A 16,533-nucleotide genomic window follows, 5' to 3' on the forward strand; every position below is an offset into this window, starting at 1 on the left:
TCTTTTTAGAGGGCACAATTCAACTCATGACTGTATAGATATACCATACTTTGATCATTCACCCTGTGAAGAATATCTGGTTTGTTTCTGTCTCCATATAGTTTTCTTTTTACTGTCTCCATATAGTTTTGCCTTGTACAGAATGTCACATAATTAGAATAATACATTATGTAGCCTTTTCAGATTGGCTTCTTTTGCTTAGTAATGTACATTTAAGGTTCTTCCATGTCTTTTTGTGGCCTGGTAGCTTGTTCCTTTTGAACAGTGAAAAGGATTCCATTGTCCAGATATACCACAGTTTATCCATTCATCTGCTGAAGGACATACTGGTTGCTTCCCAGTTTTGGCAATTATGAATAAAGCTGTTGTAAACATTCATGTGTGGGCTTTTATGTGGACTTAAGGAGTTAAGTTTTTGACTCCTTTGGCTAAATACCAAGGAGTATGATTGCTGGATCATATGGTAAGAGTATGTTTAGTTTTGTAAGAAACTACCAAACTGTCTTCCAAAGTGACTATACCATTTTGCATTTCCACCAGTAATGAATGAGAGTTCTTGTTGCTTCACATCCTCACCAGCGTTTGGTGTTGTCAGTGTTCTGGAGTTTGGCCATTCTCATAAATGTATGATGCTATCTCATTGTTCTTTTAATTTGCATTTTTCTGATGGCATATGATGTGGAGCATTTTTTCATGTGCTTATTTGCCATCTGTATATCTTCTTCGGTAAGGTATCTGTTAAGGTCTTTGGCCCATTTTTTAATCAGTTTGTTTGTTTTCTTGTTGTTGACATTTAAGAGATCTTTGTATATTTTGGATAACAATCCTGTATCAAATGTGTCTTTTGTAAATCTTTTCTCCTAGTCTATGGATCTCATTCTTTTTTTTTAAATCAATTTTTAAAAATTGAAGTATAGTTGATTTACAATGTTGTGTTAATTTCTGCTGTACAGCAAAGTAATTCAGTTATACATATATATTCATTCTTTTCAAAAAATATTCTTTTCCATTATGGTTTATCACAGGGTATTGAATACAGTTTTCTGTGCTATACAGTAGGACCTTGTTGTTTACCCATTCTGTATATAAAAGCTTATATCTGCTAACCCCAAACTCCCACTCCATCCCTCTCCCAACCCCCTCCCCCTGGGAACCACCAGTCTGTTTTCTATTTCTGTGATTCTGTTTCTGTTTTATAGATAGGTTCATTTGTGTCATATTTTAGATTCCACATATAAGTGATATCATATGGTATTTCTCTTTCTGACTTCACTTAGTATGATAATCTCTAGTTGCATCCATGTTGCTGCAAATGGCATTATTCCATTCTTTTTTATGGCTGAGTAGTATTCCATTATTTATATGTACCACATCTTCTTTATCCATTCATCTGTTGATGGACATTTTTATTGTTTCCATGTCTTGGCTATTGTGAATAGTGCTGCTATGAACGTAGGGGTGCATGTATCTTTTTGAATTACAGTTTTGTCTGGATATATGCCCAGGAGTGGGATTGCTGGATCATATGGTAATTCTATTTTTAATTTTCTGAGGAACCTCTGTACTGTTTTCCACAGTAGCTGCACCAACTTACATTCCCACCAACAGTGTAGGAGGGTTCCCTTTTCTCCATGCCCTCTCCAGCATTTGTTATTTGTAGACTTTTTAATGATGGCTGTTCTGACCAGTGTGAGGTGGTACCTCAATGTAGTTTTGATTTGCATTTCTCTGATAATTAGCAATGTTGAGCATCTTTTCATGTGCCTATTGACCATCTGTATTTTTTCTTTCGAGAAATGTGTATTTAGGTCTTCTGCCCATTTTTGGATTGGGTTGTTTGTTCTTTTTGTTGTTGAGTTGTATGAGCTGCTTATATATTTTGGAAATTCAGCCCTTGTAGGTTGCATTGTTTGCAAATATTTTCTCCCATTCTGTAGGTTGTCTTTTTGTTTTGTTTATGGTTCCCTTTGCTGTACAAAAGCTTGTAAATTTGATTAAGTCTCCTTTGTTTATTTTTGTTTTTATTTCTGTTGCCTTGGGAGACTAACAGAAGAAAACATTGGTATGATTTATGTCAGAGAATGTTTTGCCTATGATCTCTTCTAGGAGTTTTATGGTGTCTTGTCTTACATTTAAGTCTTTAAGCCATTTTGAGTCTATTTTTGTGTATGGTGAGAGGGTGTGTTCTAACATTGATTTACATGCGGCTGTCCAACTTGCCAGGACCACTTCCTGAAGAGACTGTCTTTCCCAATTGTCTTTTACTTATTGGTAACTTACTTTCAGTAGTGCATGGCACAGTTCATTAAGATATTAATACACTTTATTATGTTGAGGTAAGTTCCCTCTACACCTGCTTTCTGGAGGGTTTTTACCACAGCCAACATCGTTCTCAATGGTGAAAAACTGAAACAATTTCCTCTAAGATCAGGAACAAGACAAGGTTGTCCACTCTCACCACTATTATTCAACGTAGTTTTGGAAGTTTTAGCCACAGCAATCAGAGAAGAAAAAGAAATAGCAGGAATCCAAATTGGAAAAGAAGAAGTAAAACTTTCATTGTTTGCAGATGGCATGATACTATACATAGAGAATCCTAAAGATGCTACCAGAAAACTACTACAGCTGATCAATGAATTTGGTAATGTAGCAGGATACCAAATTAATGCACAAAAATCTCTTGCCTTCCTATACACTAATGATGAAAAATCTGAAAGAGAAATTAAGGAAGCACTCTCATTCACCATTGCAACAAAAAGAATAAAATATCTAGGAATAAACCTACCTAAGGAGACAGAAGACCTGTATGCAGAAAACTATAAGACACTGATGAAGGAAATTAAAGATGATGCAAACAGATGGAGAGATATACCATGTTCTTGGATGCAAGAGTCAATATTGTGAAAATGACTATACTACCCAAAGCAATCTACAGATTCAATGCAATCCCTATCAAACTACCAATGGCATTTTTCACAGAACTAGAACAAAAAATTGCCCAATTTGTATGGAAACACAAAAGACCCTGAATAGCCAAAGCAATCTTGAGAAAGAAAAACAGAGCTGGAGGAAGCAGGCTCCCTGACTTCAGACTCTACTACAAAGCTACAGTAATCAAGGCAGTATGGTACTGGCACAAAAACAGAATTATAGAGCAATGGAGCAGGATAGAAAGCCCAGAGATAAACCCACACACATATGGTCACCTTATCTTTGATAAAGGCGACAAGAATATACAATGGAGAAAAGACAGCCTCTTCAATAAGTGGTGCTGGTAAAACTGGACAGCTACGTGTAAAAGAATGAAATTAGAACACTCCCTAACCCCATACACAAAAATAAACCCAAAATGGATTAAAGACCTAAATTAAGGCCAGAGACTATAAAACTCTTAGAGGAAAACATAGGCAGAACACTCTATGACATAAATCACAGCAAGATCCTTTTTGACCCACCTCCTAGAGAAATGGAAATAAAAACAAAAATAAACAAATGGGACCCAATGAAACTTAAAAGCTTTTGCACAGCAAAGGAAACCATAAACAAGATGAAAAGACAACCCTCAGAATGGGAGAAAATATTTGCAAATGAAGCAACTGACAAAGGATTAATCTGCAAAATTTACAAGCAGCTCATGCAGCTCAATATCAAAAAAACAAACAACCCAATCCAAAAATGGGCAGAAGACCTAAATAGACATTTCTCCAAAGAAGAGATACAGACTGCCAACAGGCACATGAAAGGATGCTCAACATCACTAATCATCAGAGAAATGCAAATCAAAACTACAATGAGGCATCACCTCACACCAGTCAGAATGGCCATCATCAATAAATCTATAAACAATATATGCTGGAGAGGGTGTGGAGAAAAGGGAACCCTCTTGCACTGTTGGTGGGAATGTAAATTGATACAACCACTATGGAGAACAGTATGGAGGTTCCTTAAAAAACTAAAAATAGAACTACCATATGACCCAGCAATCCACTACTGGGCATATACCCTGACAAAACCATAATTCAAAAAGAGTCATGTACCACAATATTCATTGCAGCTCTATTTACAGTAGCCAGGACATGGAAGCAACCTAAGTGTCCATTGACAGATGAATGGATAAAGAAGATGTGGCACATATATACAATGGAATATTGCTCAGCCATAAAAAGAAATGAAATTGAGTTATTTGTAGTGAGGTGGATGGACCTAGAGTCTGTCATACAGAGTGAAGTAAGTAAGAAAGAGAAAAACAAATACTGTATGCTAACACATATATATGGAATCTTAAAAAAAAAAAAAAGGTTCTGAAGAACCTAGGGGCAGGACAGGAATAAAGACATAGATGTAGACAGTGGACTTGAGGACACGGGGACGGGGAAGGGTAAGCTGGGACGAAGTGAGAGAGTGGCATGGACATATATACACTACCAAATATAAAACAGATAGCTAGTGGGAAGCAGCCGCATAGCACAGGGAGATCAGGTCCGTGCTTTGTGACCACCTAGAGGGATGGGATAGGGAGGGTGGGAGGGAGACTCAAGAGGGAGGGATATGGGGATATATGTATACGTATAGCTGATTCACTTTGTTATACAGCAGAAACTAACACACCATTGTAAAGCAATTATACTCCAATAAAGATGTTAAAAAAAAAGGTATTAATACACTAAGTATGACAGCATTCCCAGAGGTATTCCTCACCGGCACTGCCTGTTTTCTTGTGGCTTTAATGTGGGTGAATTAATTTGAAATTCCTATTAGGGACAGCCTCCAAGGGCTAAAAGATCACTATAAGGTAACATGTGGCCTGTGTTGTTCTCTAACGGAGAAATGGGGAAGCCTACTGTCTTTATAATGGTGTTATGGGGAAGATTTGGGGACTTACACTCATTCCCTTTGTCCTTATCAGAACAGCTTTCCCCAGCTCTAAAAACACACCCCTCACAATATGCATACAGCTTGGTTCCAGGCTGTCACCTTGATTTGGTTTATTTTACTCTAGGCACAGGTCTGACTTTAGCTATGTTCCATTTGAGATTTGAAATAAATTAAGATTCTCCTTCAGTCATATCAATTCATTTTAGGCTCTACATTTATGGACCTAAGTGTCTGTACTTTGTGAGGTAGATGGTTTAACTGTAAAATGAAATGAATGCTATATATCATAATACATTTGAAAGCATCTTGAATTTGGTTTTTGCTTCTAAACATTTCCTTCCATTTTGTTAATGCTAACATTTAATAACTACTGTGATGATTCAAAATCTGTTTAGTTTCATAATTCTTATGATTCTGAATGACTCTTATAAAGAGGAGAATGAAAGAAAATAGGAGCAAAATATACATATATATATATAGTTTCCTTTAAAGTCTTTATTTCTTTAAGAAGTTGAAATAATTTATATTAAATCTGTTCTCTTTTAGTATTGTACTTCTGCTAAGCCAAAAACAGACACTTGAAGAGCTAAAACAGTCAGTCCAGCAGCTGAGATGCACTGAGGCAAAGTTTACAGCACAGAAAGAATTGCTAGAGCAAAAAGTGCAAGAAAATGATGGGAAAGAGCCGCCTCCAGTAGTAAATTATGAAGAAGATGCACGATCAGTTACATCTATGGTAAGCCAAAGAGTAATCAAATGAGAAAGTTGAAAGAGTAGTATATAGGTAATAAGTGAATACAAAAAGTAATTCTGGTTGCTATAACAAATTATTACTCTTGTTAATATGCAGGTCCTATTAAACTTGTTTGTAAATGCAAAATAGACTTGTCAGTCACCTCAGGTCACCTGGAGAGCACTTTCAGGAACCACCTGTAGAGTCAAAGGAAAAAGCTCTTCTCTTGCCTTCAAAACTGAAAACAAAGACTGCAATTGTTTTTATTCCTGGGAGACAGCAGGAAGGTAGGGTGTTATTCTTAAGATAGAAATAAGAAATAAGGAGAAAGATATTTATTAATTTTTTTCTTATATAAGAACAGTAGAATTTATCTGAGATTGATGATATGTTTATTGTTTTCACAATACAAAACATTGATTTTTTTAAAGACGATTTTTTCTTATAAATAGCCTTAAACTACAATAAACACATTTAAATGTAGCAACTAGAAATTCAACTTCATTTTATACAGATTTATTAACTGTTTAAGAATGCCTAGTTTAAAATTACTTTCTCTCTCTCTTCCCCTTCCTTCCTTCCTTCCTTTATCTTATGTTGGTGGTTTCTATCAGGGGGCAGTTTTGCCCCCCAGGGGTCATTTGGCCATGTCTCCAGGCATGTTTGGATTTCACAGCTGGTGGATGCTATTGCTATCTCGTGGGTAGAGGCCAGTGATGCTACTAAATACCATGCAGTGCACGTTACAGCCCATCCCTTCTTACTCCCAACAAAAACTTACTCAAACCAAAATATTAATAGTGGAAAAAAAAAAAATTAATAGTGCCGAGGTTGAAAAAGCCTGAGCTGTATCCTTGGATTTTTCTGTGGGTAACTGTATGTATGCAGTCCATAAATAGAACTATTATATTATAGTTAATTATGCTATAGGTGATATTTTAGTAATTTTTAGTTTATGTGATTCTAAATAGTACAATTTGATTGTTAAATGGATTCAAATGTCTCCATAGGAAAAAAAGACTGCATTTGAAATGTCCAATTCTAGATAAATCTGGATATGAATAGGAAGTGTTTAAATTATTGTGGTTATTACTATTTTTTATTAATTGAGACTTAGTGATCTATATATTACATTGTGAATTATGAATTATAATTTTTTGCTCTCCTTTACTGTCCTACCAGACAATAAACATCTTACCATGTAGACCAGGGACCCTACTGGATTAATTTTCTTGCTTCTTGATTTTTGATAACTAACATATGCATTTTTTTCAGAGGAACTTCTGAAGGTTTATTCTTTTGCTTGGCTTTGAAACCTTAGTTAGTAAATCTTTTGTTCTCTAAGTGTGGTTTATAGTATTTCCTTGTCCCCATGTGGTTGTGGAATTGGTTACTTCATAGCCTTTTTTTAGTGGCAGATAGGTTAAAACGGGCTATCGAATTTATTTTAAGTAATTATGTATGCAGATGACTCATGTTGGCATTATTATTATAGAATAAAAGATAGTTCTTCAAGTCACTAAATGATAACATATCCCCATTTGGTAACAACAACTAAAAACTAGACTTTGGAATTTAAAATATAACAGTTCATTAATTCTTATTTCATTAAGAACTTGTAATCATTTGGAGTTTTATCTTTCATAATCATTGAAGAAAAACTTTTAAATAAATGAATAAATAATGTTTTAGAGAGAATGTATAATTCAGTTTAAGAGGCTAAACTGCTTTCTGGTACTTTCAAACTTTCTCTTATACCCATTTATTAAATGATAATACCTTATAAATTTTTAGAAAGTGATGTCACATATTGCATTTATCCAGTTTATTTTAAATAGTTGAAATGCTATTTGTTTCTATACATTTATCTATTCACTGAAACAATGACTTTAGTAAGTCTTTAAGGAATTTACAAAGGAATGCTATGTGTAGTTTAAAGTAATAAAGTAACATTTTATAAATCAAACAGGACATTCCTCAGATTGATGGCAATTAATGAGTTTTTCAGTATGTTTTATAAAACAAGTAGAAATATTTGCAATTCTTAGTTGTTAAAACTAAATAATACTCCCACGTATATCAGTGAAATTTTTGCTTAATTCCATCTTTCAGTAATAATTAGAATATAACTTTTCATTTTATTCAAAAACAGTCAAAATATTAAAAGTATAAATGATTTTTTCCCCAAATGACTGTTTAAGCATTGTTTTATGAATAACATTACCCAAAAAGCCTGAAATTAATGTAAGCAGTTCCATTGCTTTTTCCTCTTTATAAATTCCATCCTTAAAAATGGTGTTTCAACAAGGGAAATTTAGTTGAATATTGGAAGAATTGGAAGAACTAAAAATTAAAGCATAATATCATGGAAAATAGTAAAAACTTGGCCTAAATATTATTTAAGAGTAAGTATTAACTATTTTACATGATCCTAATTAATGGCAGTGTTAACCAAAACTCAGACTCTTTGGTGGTGAATGCTTCTGTGAAAGAGAGCCCTTAAGGAACTGTACTGCTGAGATGGGCCATGGATTGTATATTCTTATAAAAATTCCAAGGTGATTCAGATGTCAGGGTTAGAATTGTAGTCAGGCTCTTAGATGTACTGATGTTTATTTTGACTTTATAATTCGATGAGAATTAAGACCCATCTATTAATTTACAGAAATCTAAAAAACTGTGGAGACAGGTAATGTAAACATCTTTGTCAGGAAAAGTCATCCTTCTAGTGTTGTCTTTTTTCACCTAAGTCTAATTTTGGCCAAAATACCAAGAAGAAAATGATATTGATAAATATTAAGTATTGCACAGTAATTCTCTATTATCTGTGGATAAGTATGTTTCATTTATCCATTCAAGCAATATTTATTGAGCACCTACTATGTGTGGAGGATATTTCTAGATGCTTGTAATATATCAGTGAATAAAACTAATGAAGAATCTCTCTTAGAGGTTACATTCTGTGGTGAATGGCAGTTAATAAATAAGTAAATTATATATTATATTGGAAGGTGCTAAATGCCAAGGCGTAAAAACAAAGCAGGATAGGGGATTGGGGGTCTAGAGGGTCACAGGTTGGGATACAATTTTAAATGCAAGTAAAGATAAGCATCATCGAGAAAGTGACATTTTTTATATAAACAATGTTCTTTTTAATGAAAATATGAAATAATAGGTTAATAGTCATCACAAAATCTCTGCATGGTAGGAGTTTTTTTCTTTATCATTTTCCCTAATTTCCAAGATTTCTAAAAACAACATATGTGGCTTTAATAACTACAAAATAATAAATGTTATTAAATAAATATAATACATTCCTACCACATAAAATAAGAATAGTAAATAAAATAAAATATCTCATAGTTCTACTTACCATTCAAAGGCATCCACTTATCAATTTTACACAAGAAAGTGACGTTTGAACAAAATCTTGAACTGGGGAGTTAGTAAACCACTTAATTTCTGGGGAAAGAGCATTCTAGTCAGAGGGTGTATTTATTGCAAAGACTATAAGGCAGGGGCAGGTCTGGACTGTCTAAGGTACAGTAAGGAGCTCTGAGTAGAGTGGAAGGTGAGAGTATAGCGAATGAGATTAGAGAAGTAATGGAGAACAGATCTCAGGACCTGTGGAACATAATTAAGGGTTATGGCTTTTCTCTGAATGAAATGGGGAGCCATTGGGTTGGGAGGTTATAACAGAAGACTGACATGCTCTGACTTTTGAATTAAATGGATCACTGTGTTGATAATATGCTTAAGGTTAATAAGAATGGAAGATTGAGGTTGTTACAGCAACCCAGGTGATAGAAGATGACAGTTTGAGCAAGGATGGTATCACAGGAACTAACAGGAAGTGTTTAGCTTCTGGATATGTTTTGAAGGTTGAGCCCATGAGATTTCCTGTGGATTAAATGTGGGGTATGAGAGAGAGGAGTCAAGGACAACTTTAAGGTTTTGTGCAGGAGCACTAGAGGAATAGAATTTGTTTCAAGTGCATGGAAAGAGTACACATAGAGCAGTTTTGATGAGGAAGAGCAAGATTTCAGCTTGTTTTTCCAAAAAAGAAAGAAAGAGAGAGAGGGAGGGAGGGAGGGAGGAAAGGAAGGAAGGAAGGAAGGAAGAAAGGAAAGAAAGGAAGGAAGGAAAGAAAGAAAGAAAGAAAAAGAAAGAAAGAAAAGAAAGAGAGAAAGAAAGGAAAGAAAGAGAGAAAGAAAGAAAAGAAGGAAAGAAGGAAAGAAAGAAAGAAAAGAAAAGAAAGGAAGGAAGGAAGGAAAGAAAGAAAGAAACCCCATCAGTGTAGAAATTTGGTAGTTCCAGAGGATGGTTTGGACTGGAGATATAAATTTGAGAGTTGTAGGCATCAAATGGCATTTAAAATTATTTGACTATAGAATGTCACCAAGTGAGAGAGGATAGAGAAGAAAAGAGAAACAAGGACTGAACTCTGGGACACTGCAAGTTAGGTCTAGACAAGGAGGAATCAGGAAGAGATTAAGAAGGAATGACCAGTGAGGTAGTAGAAAATCAAGAGAATTTGGTGTCCTCGAAAAATGTTCGAAGGAAAAATGAGTTCTAGAATTTCGGACATACCCGGTTAAGGCAAAAGAAACAGCTGTATTGACTGCAGGAATTTTCTAAACTTTTTGTATCAGATTCCCAAGAGGAGAACTATAGCACGGAATGCAGTGTCTCTGGAAATACTGTTCCAATCCCTTTTCAAAGAGTGTCCTGAAGGGACCACTGCGCAATGGAAACTGTACTTTGGGAAATGATGAATTAGAAGACAGATCCTTTCTTATCCATTTGAGTTATTGACACTTAAACGTGCTGTTAATGCTGAAGACATTTGAGTTGTTTAAATGGACTATAGACCCAAGGATTATTTTATTTTATTCTTCACTTCTAGTTCTGCAGGCAGAAGAATCTGCCTTCTGGGGCAAATTAGAAGGCTAAACTCTTTGTTGGCTGCCCTATCTGGATAATGATGGAAATACCAAGATTTTCTAGTCCCTGACTAAACATTGTCTGACTTTACTCTCTCTCTCTCTCTCTTAATTTATTCAAAAATATCACGTTTGTTTTTAGCTATCCAGTTGTAAGAACATAAGTTTTCAACCAGTGTCTGTTGAATTGAGGAATTGAACTTCCTTTTTACTCCAGAGTAATCTAGTTATTTTCCTTTTAACAGCATGTGCTTTAGGCCAAATAATTTTTGTTGAAAGAATCTCTGTTGTATGTCAAATATATCTGGCACCATGGAATGAGTTCCTAATTTTTAAATATGTTTAGCTATCCTGTAAGATAATTGCCTTTACTTTGATGTTTCTGAAATTGCACATTTTTAAGCCCTTTTACTAGACTAATACACAACATATATTTATCTTCTCTGCATATTTTATTGAGTTCTGCTTAATTGAGCAGCACTATCAATAAAATCCTGTTTTGTTACATTTTCAACCAACAAAATATCTGGTTTGTTGACTAAATATTGTCTGTATTATGATTTGATAGTAATTCATTTTACCATAATGTTCAATATATTTTCAATTTTATAGTTAGTCACTAAATTGGAATGATATCAGTTGAGATATATTGACAGCATCATTGAAGCTTTATCTGTTTTCATCATCAGGTATATTTTCTTTCTTTAAATACATAAGGTAAATGTTAATTCCAAGCCTTACTATCAAATACACTGAGAAGAGTACCAGACTAAGAATCAGGAGACCTGAATTGAGCTTTGTCTCTGCTGTGTAACTATCGTCAGGTTACTTAACCTTTCTGAGTTTTCTTTTCCATAAAAGGAGGAAATGAATGTGTACCCACCTTGCCTGACAGGATTTCTGTGACACTGAAATGAGATTATGTTGAGTATTTTATATGTTAAGAAATACTGTTACAAAAAGATTCTATTTTACTTTTTTCTAATAATGTACCTTAGTTCACATGTAAATTAATTTGTAGATACTTACTGAGTTCTTAAGTATGAATTGTAGATTTTTCTGTAGGATTATCTTTTGTAATATTTCTTATTTATGAAGGCAAAACCTTAATTAATTTCTCTGAATATGTAGTACATATACGTGCACAGGTGTCTAAGTATCCTTTCCGTAGTCCCTAGTTCCCTACCTCACAGGTAACCTTCCAGAAGCATTGTATGCAAATATAAACATAAATTTATATTATATGCTTCCTGCTCTTTTGACACAAATGGTAAAACATACAATACTGTTCTGTACCTTGCTTTTTACTTAATATATTTTAAGTATCATTTTGTAACAGTGAGTATACAGTTACTTTTTTTTTCATTTATTTGTTCATCAAACATATTTATTGAATGTCAGGCGTCAGGTGCCATTTTAAGTTCTGGGGATACAGTAGTGAACAAAATAAACATTTTTTTTTTGTCCTCATGGACCTTTCACTCTAATTGGAGGAGACAGACAATAAACAATCATACACACACACACACACACACACACACACCTACATACATATATATGTCAGGTGGTGGTAAGTTCTTTGGAGAAAAATAAAACAAGCAGGGAGAAAAAGGGTGCTGGGATGGGTTTTCATATATATGGTGGTCAAATAAGGCTTAGTGATAAAGTGATTTATACAGAGATCTGAAAGAACTAAGGGAGCAAATGATGAGATTGCCTGGGGTGAGAACATTCCAAGCAGTGGGAAAAGCAGTTGAGAGGCACTGATGCAGGAGTATGGTTCTTGTGTTGGAATAACAAGGAAGCCAGTGTGGCTGGAACAGAGTGAGCCAGAGTAGTAGGAGATGGGGTCAGAGAAGTAGTGGGCATTTAGATCGCATAGTCACGCAGACCATTGTAAGGACTTTGATGCTAACTCTTAGAGAAATAAGACTCTGAGCAAAGAAGTGACATATTTACATTGTTTACAATTGTTTGTTATTATAAAGACAGCTGGTGAAATCCTATAATTTTACTATGGGTATAAATAGAGATTATATGTAAGATACATTTTGGAAGGTTTTGTGCAGTTTATATAGGTTTAGATTTTACTCTCAAAGTAATTTAAAGGTTTCTTAACCTGAGAACAATGTCAGTTATGGATATTAATTACTACGTTAATATCGACATTAATATTTCAGTTTTATAGATTAATAAATTCTTGCTTCCAGCTTTCCTGTGACAAGAATTTTATCATGCTGAACTTTCAGTGGCTTTCTAGACCATTAAATTAATAAATTCTCCTGTAGATCTGATACTTAAAGTGTATTTAGAGGTATATGCTTTATGTTTATTTGATGCATAAATTTCTAATTTATAAAACGAAGTTAGGAGGTGATAATGATTACATTATAAAAAATGTGTTGATTTTTCTAAATGATTCAGGTCAAGATTCCTTAACATTGCTGATCATCAAGGAAATGCCAATCAAAGCCACAATGAAATATTACCTTACACTGGTCAGAATGGCCATTATCAAAAAGACAACAAATAACAAGTGTTGGCGAGGATGTGGACAAAAGGGAACCCTCTTGCACTGTTGGTGGGAATGTAAATTGGTGCAGCCACTATGGAGAACAGTATGGAGGTTCCTCAAAAAATTGAAAATAGAACTACCGTACAATCCAGCAATTCCACTTCTGTTTATTTATCCAAAGGAAATGAAAACACTAACTTGAAAAGATATCTGCACCCCCATGTTCCTAGCGGCATTATTTACAATAGCCAAGATATGGAAACAACCTAAGTGTCCATCAATAGATGAATGGATAAAGATGTGAGATATATATATATATATATATATCTCATATATATGTTTACACACACACACACACACACACACACACACACACATGAAATCTTGCCATTTGTGACAACATGAATGGGCCCTGAGGGCATTTTGCTAAGTGAAATAAGTCAGACAGAGAAAGACAATTACTGTGTGATCTCACTTATATGTAGAATCTTAAACAAAACAAAACAAAACAAAACAAAAAACAACTCATAGTTACAGAGAACAGACTGTGTTTCATTGCCGGAAGTAGGGATGGGGAGTGGGTGAAATGGGTGAAGGTGGTCAAAAGGTACAAAATTCCAGTTATAAAATAAAATGAGGAGGATGTAATATACAGCATGGTGATAATAGTTAATAATACTCTATTATATATTTGAAAGTTGCTAAGAGAGTAGATCTTAAAAGTTCTCATCAGAAGAAAAGAATTTTTATAACTATGTGTGGTGATGAATGTTAACTAGACATGTTGTGGAAATCATTTCTCAGTATATACAAATATCAAATCATGATATTATGCGTCTGAAACTAATGTAATGTTGTATGTCAATTATATTCAATTAAAAAAGATTCCTTTAAATATTCATTTTTCTTTGGTTCATACAAATGAAGTCATTTCACATCACAGACTAGTTAATGGATGATGCCAGAGACATTTTTGCATTAGGCCACTGTATCTTCAGTATCAGGGGGAAAGAAAACAAAATTTAAGCTGTTTTTAACTTATATTTTAACTATCTCTGCTCATATTTATATGCATATTCAGTGAGTAAATAAGCCAAATCAAGTATATGGTAAATGAAAGGTAACTTTTTCATTTTTATACACAAACACACACACACACATATGCATGTAATATACTACAAACCAAATGAAAAAGCTACCTTTCATTTTCATGTATATGTATATATATGTATACATATATATATATTCCTAATTTGTCTTTTTAATTATGGATTTCTTAATATCTTAGTACAAACTAACTAGCCAGGGGTTAGCTAGCTCTAAAAGGATATAATAAAAGAACACAGTAAAGTTAGGCAAGAATTAAATATTGCTATGATTAATGCAAATTAAAAGATTAATAACTCAGATTTATTCAGTCATTTGAGATTAAACAAGTGTTTAATCATTACTACATGAATATTTTGTACCGGGGTTTTGTGGGAAGGGTGGGTCAAAGATAAAATAGATTTAGACCCTACCATAGGTTTGGTGGGGGTAGATGGAGCAAAAGTAATTGATTTAACAATTAATTTGAAAGTTGGCTGCATTTTGACTTGTATATATCCATATATTAAAATATTAGAAAAAATTTAGGTGCCTAGCAGTACGTAGATATACACTCAGCAGATGTTTACAGAGGGACCGAATAGGTACAGAATTTCAAAATATCTGTTTATAGGTTATAATTGATGCCATTCAGTTTTTTTAAAAAAAGAGTTAAATGTTGATGTTAGCTTCTATCAAATATTTCTCATTTTATAAATAATTGTGGCAGTGGTATTCTAACAGAGTGACAAAGTCTCCAGTAGTTACAGAGATAATGACTAATGAGTTACTGCAATAGAGTCATCACTCTAGAGAGAGCTCCAGCTGCAGAGCCAGACTGCTTGGATTTGTATCCATGCTCTACCACTTAGGAAGTGTTAGGCAAGTTTCAGGACTTTTCCTGCCCTCATTTCCCAATGTGTAAATCAGGAATTACAGTTTTACTTACTCTTGGGTTTGTTGTAAGGAATAGTTAAGTTTACACATTTAAAGCATGTAGAACAGTGCCTGCAACTTAGTAAACTACCATTGTCTTTTATGTAGATGATAATTATCACAGAAATGATTTAATGTAAATGCTTATTTTCTGCTAGTCTTTATTCCTTAGTCTTGATATTATTTTTCACTAAGCATGAGTATTTTCTTTTAAAAATGTATCCTGTTAAGTTTTAGATGATAGATAAGCATGTTTGGGATCTACTCTGTATTTGAAGTACAGACTTTCTTGGGTATCCAAGGGGGATCGGTTCCAGGAGCCCCTGCAGTAAAATGGTATGGTATTTGCATATTACCTACACACATGATGATACTTTAAATCATCTGTAGATTACTTGTAATACCTAATACAATGTAAATGGTATGTAAATAGTTGTAAATACAATGTAAATGCTATGTAAATAGTTGCCTGCACAGGGCAAATTCAACTTTTACTTTTTGGAGCTTTCTGGAATTTTTTTTTCCAAATATTTCAGATCCATGGTTGGTTGGATCTGTGGATGTAGAACCTGCAGACGTGGAGGGCCGACTGTATTGTGTTCTTTAGCCATAATAGATTACAAAGTATTTTTTAAACAAAGTATCATGTAATTAATTTTACTTATATATTGCTGGCATCAATAGGATTGACCAGCTAATTTTTTAAAGAAAATTTTTAGTGTTATTAGTTTACTGTAAGCTCATTTTTTTCTTCTACTACACTATTAAAGTTTGTGTTTAAAATTTTGCACAAAGCAATTTTTATAAAAATGTAACTCATAATCACATTTTTAAATGACAGTTTTCTTTTAGTTTGAGTGAAAAAAAAATTCCTAAATGGCATTATATTTTATAATTATTCATTCCTAAAATAACATTTTTCTTTTAAGTTTGCAATTATGGAAAATTCAATTAACAGCTTTTAATACTTATATTGCCTTTTAAAAATAACTCTCTTTGTTGTCAATTTATGCCATACCATTATTTATTCATTCTGTCAGTTGAAACTAGTTTTTCTTTATACCTCATTGATTCCCTTCTCTCAGTATTATTTAAAGACTCTCTTTTTACCAGCAGGGCAGGGTGGAGAAAATGTGGAAACTTGAGTCAAATTGTCATGAGTTTCATTACCTTTAAGTAAATTTTTACCCCGCTAAACCTCAGTTTCTTCATCTGTAAAATGTGGTTAGTAATATGCACCTCAGAGGATTGTTATTAGGACTAAATGAGTGATGCAAAGGCCAAGGCACATTATAGAGCCCAGACATAGGAAGGTGCTTAGTACGCATTTGGTTTTTGTCCCCTTTCTTTTCCCTCTCCTCTCCATTTCTCTTTTTCCTCCTTTCTTCTATCTCTTGCACCTTTGTCCCCATTTCTCCTCTTCCTTCCTCTGCCTTCTTATTAAA

At 33.8% G+C, this 16,533-nt stretch overlaps 1 protein-coding gene across 5 annotated transcripts in view; it reads left to right on the plus strand.

Moving 5' to 3' along the window:
* FER (FER tyrosine kinase) overlaps window positions 1-16,533 on the plus strand; it is a 467,575-nt gene that overhangs the window by 157,204 nt on the left and 293,838 nt on the right. For all 5 annotated transcript variants that reach the window (XM_057540547.1, XM_057540548.1, XM_007192081.3 and 2 more), the window contains one exon: window positions 5,422-5,611. In XM_057540547.1, coding sequence (XP_057396530.1) covers window positions 5,422-5,611 — 190 coding nt within the window. The remainder of the gene's footprint in view (window positions 1-5,421; window positions 5,612-16,533) is intronic.

The sequence above is a fragment of the Balaenoptera acutorostrata genome, chromosome 2, assembly GCF_949987535.1.
Source record: "Balaenoptera acutorostrata chromosome 2, mBalAcu1.1, whole genome shotgun sequence".
Classification (NCBI taxonomy): domain Eukaryota; kingdom Metazoa; phylum Chordata; class Mammalia; order Artiodactyla; family Balaenopteridae; genus Balaenoptera; species Balaenoptera acutorostrata.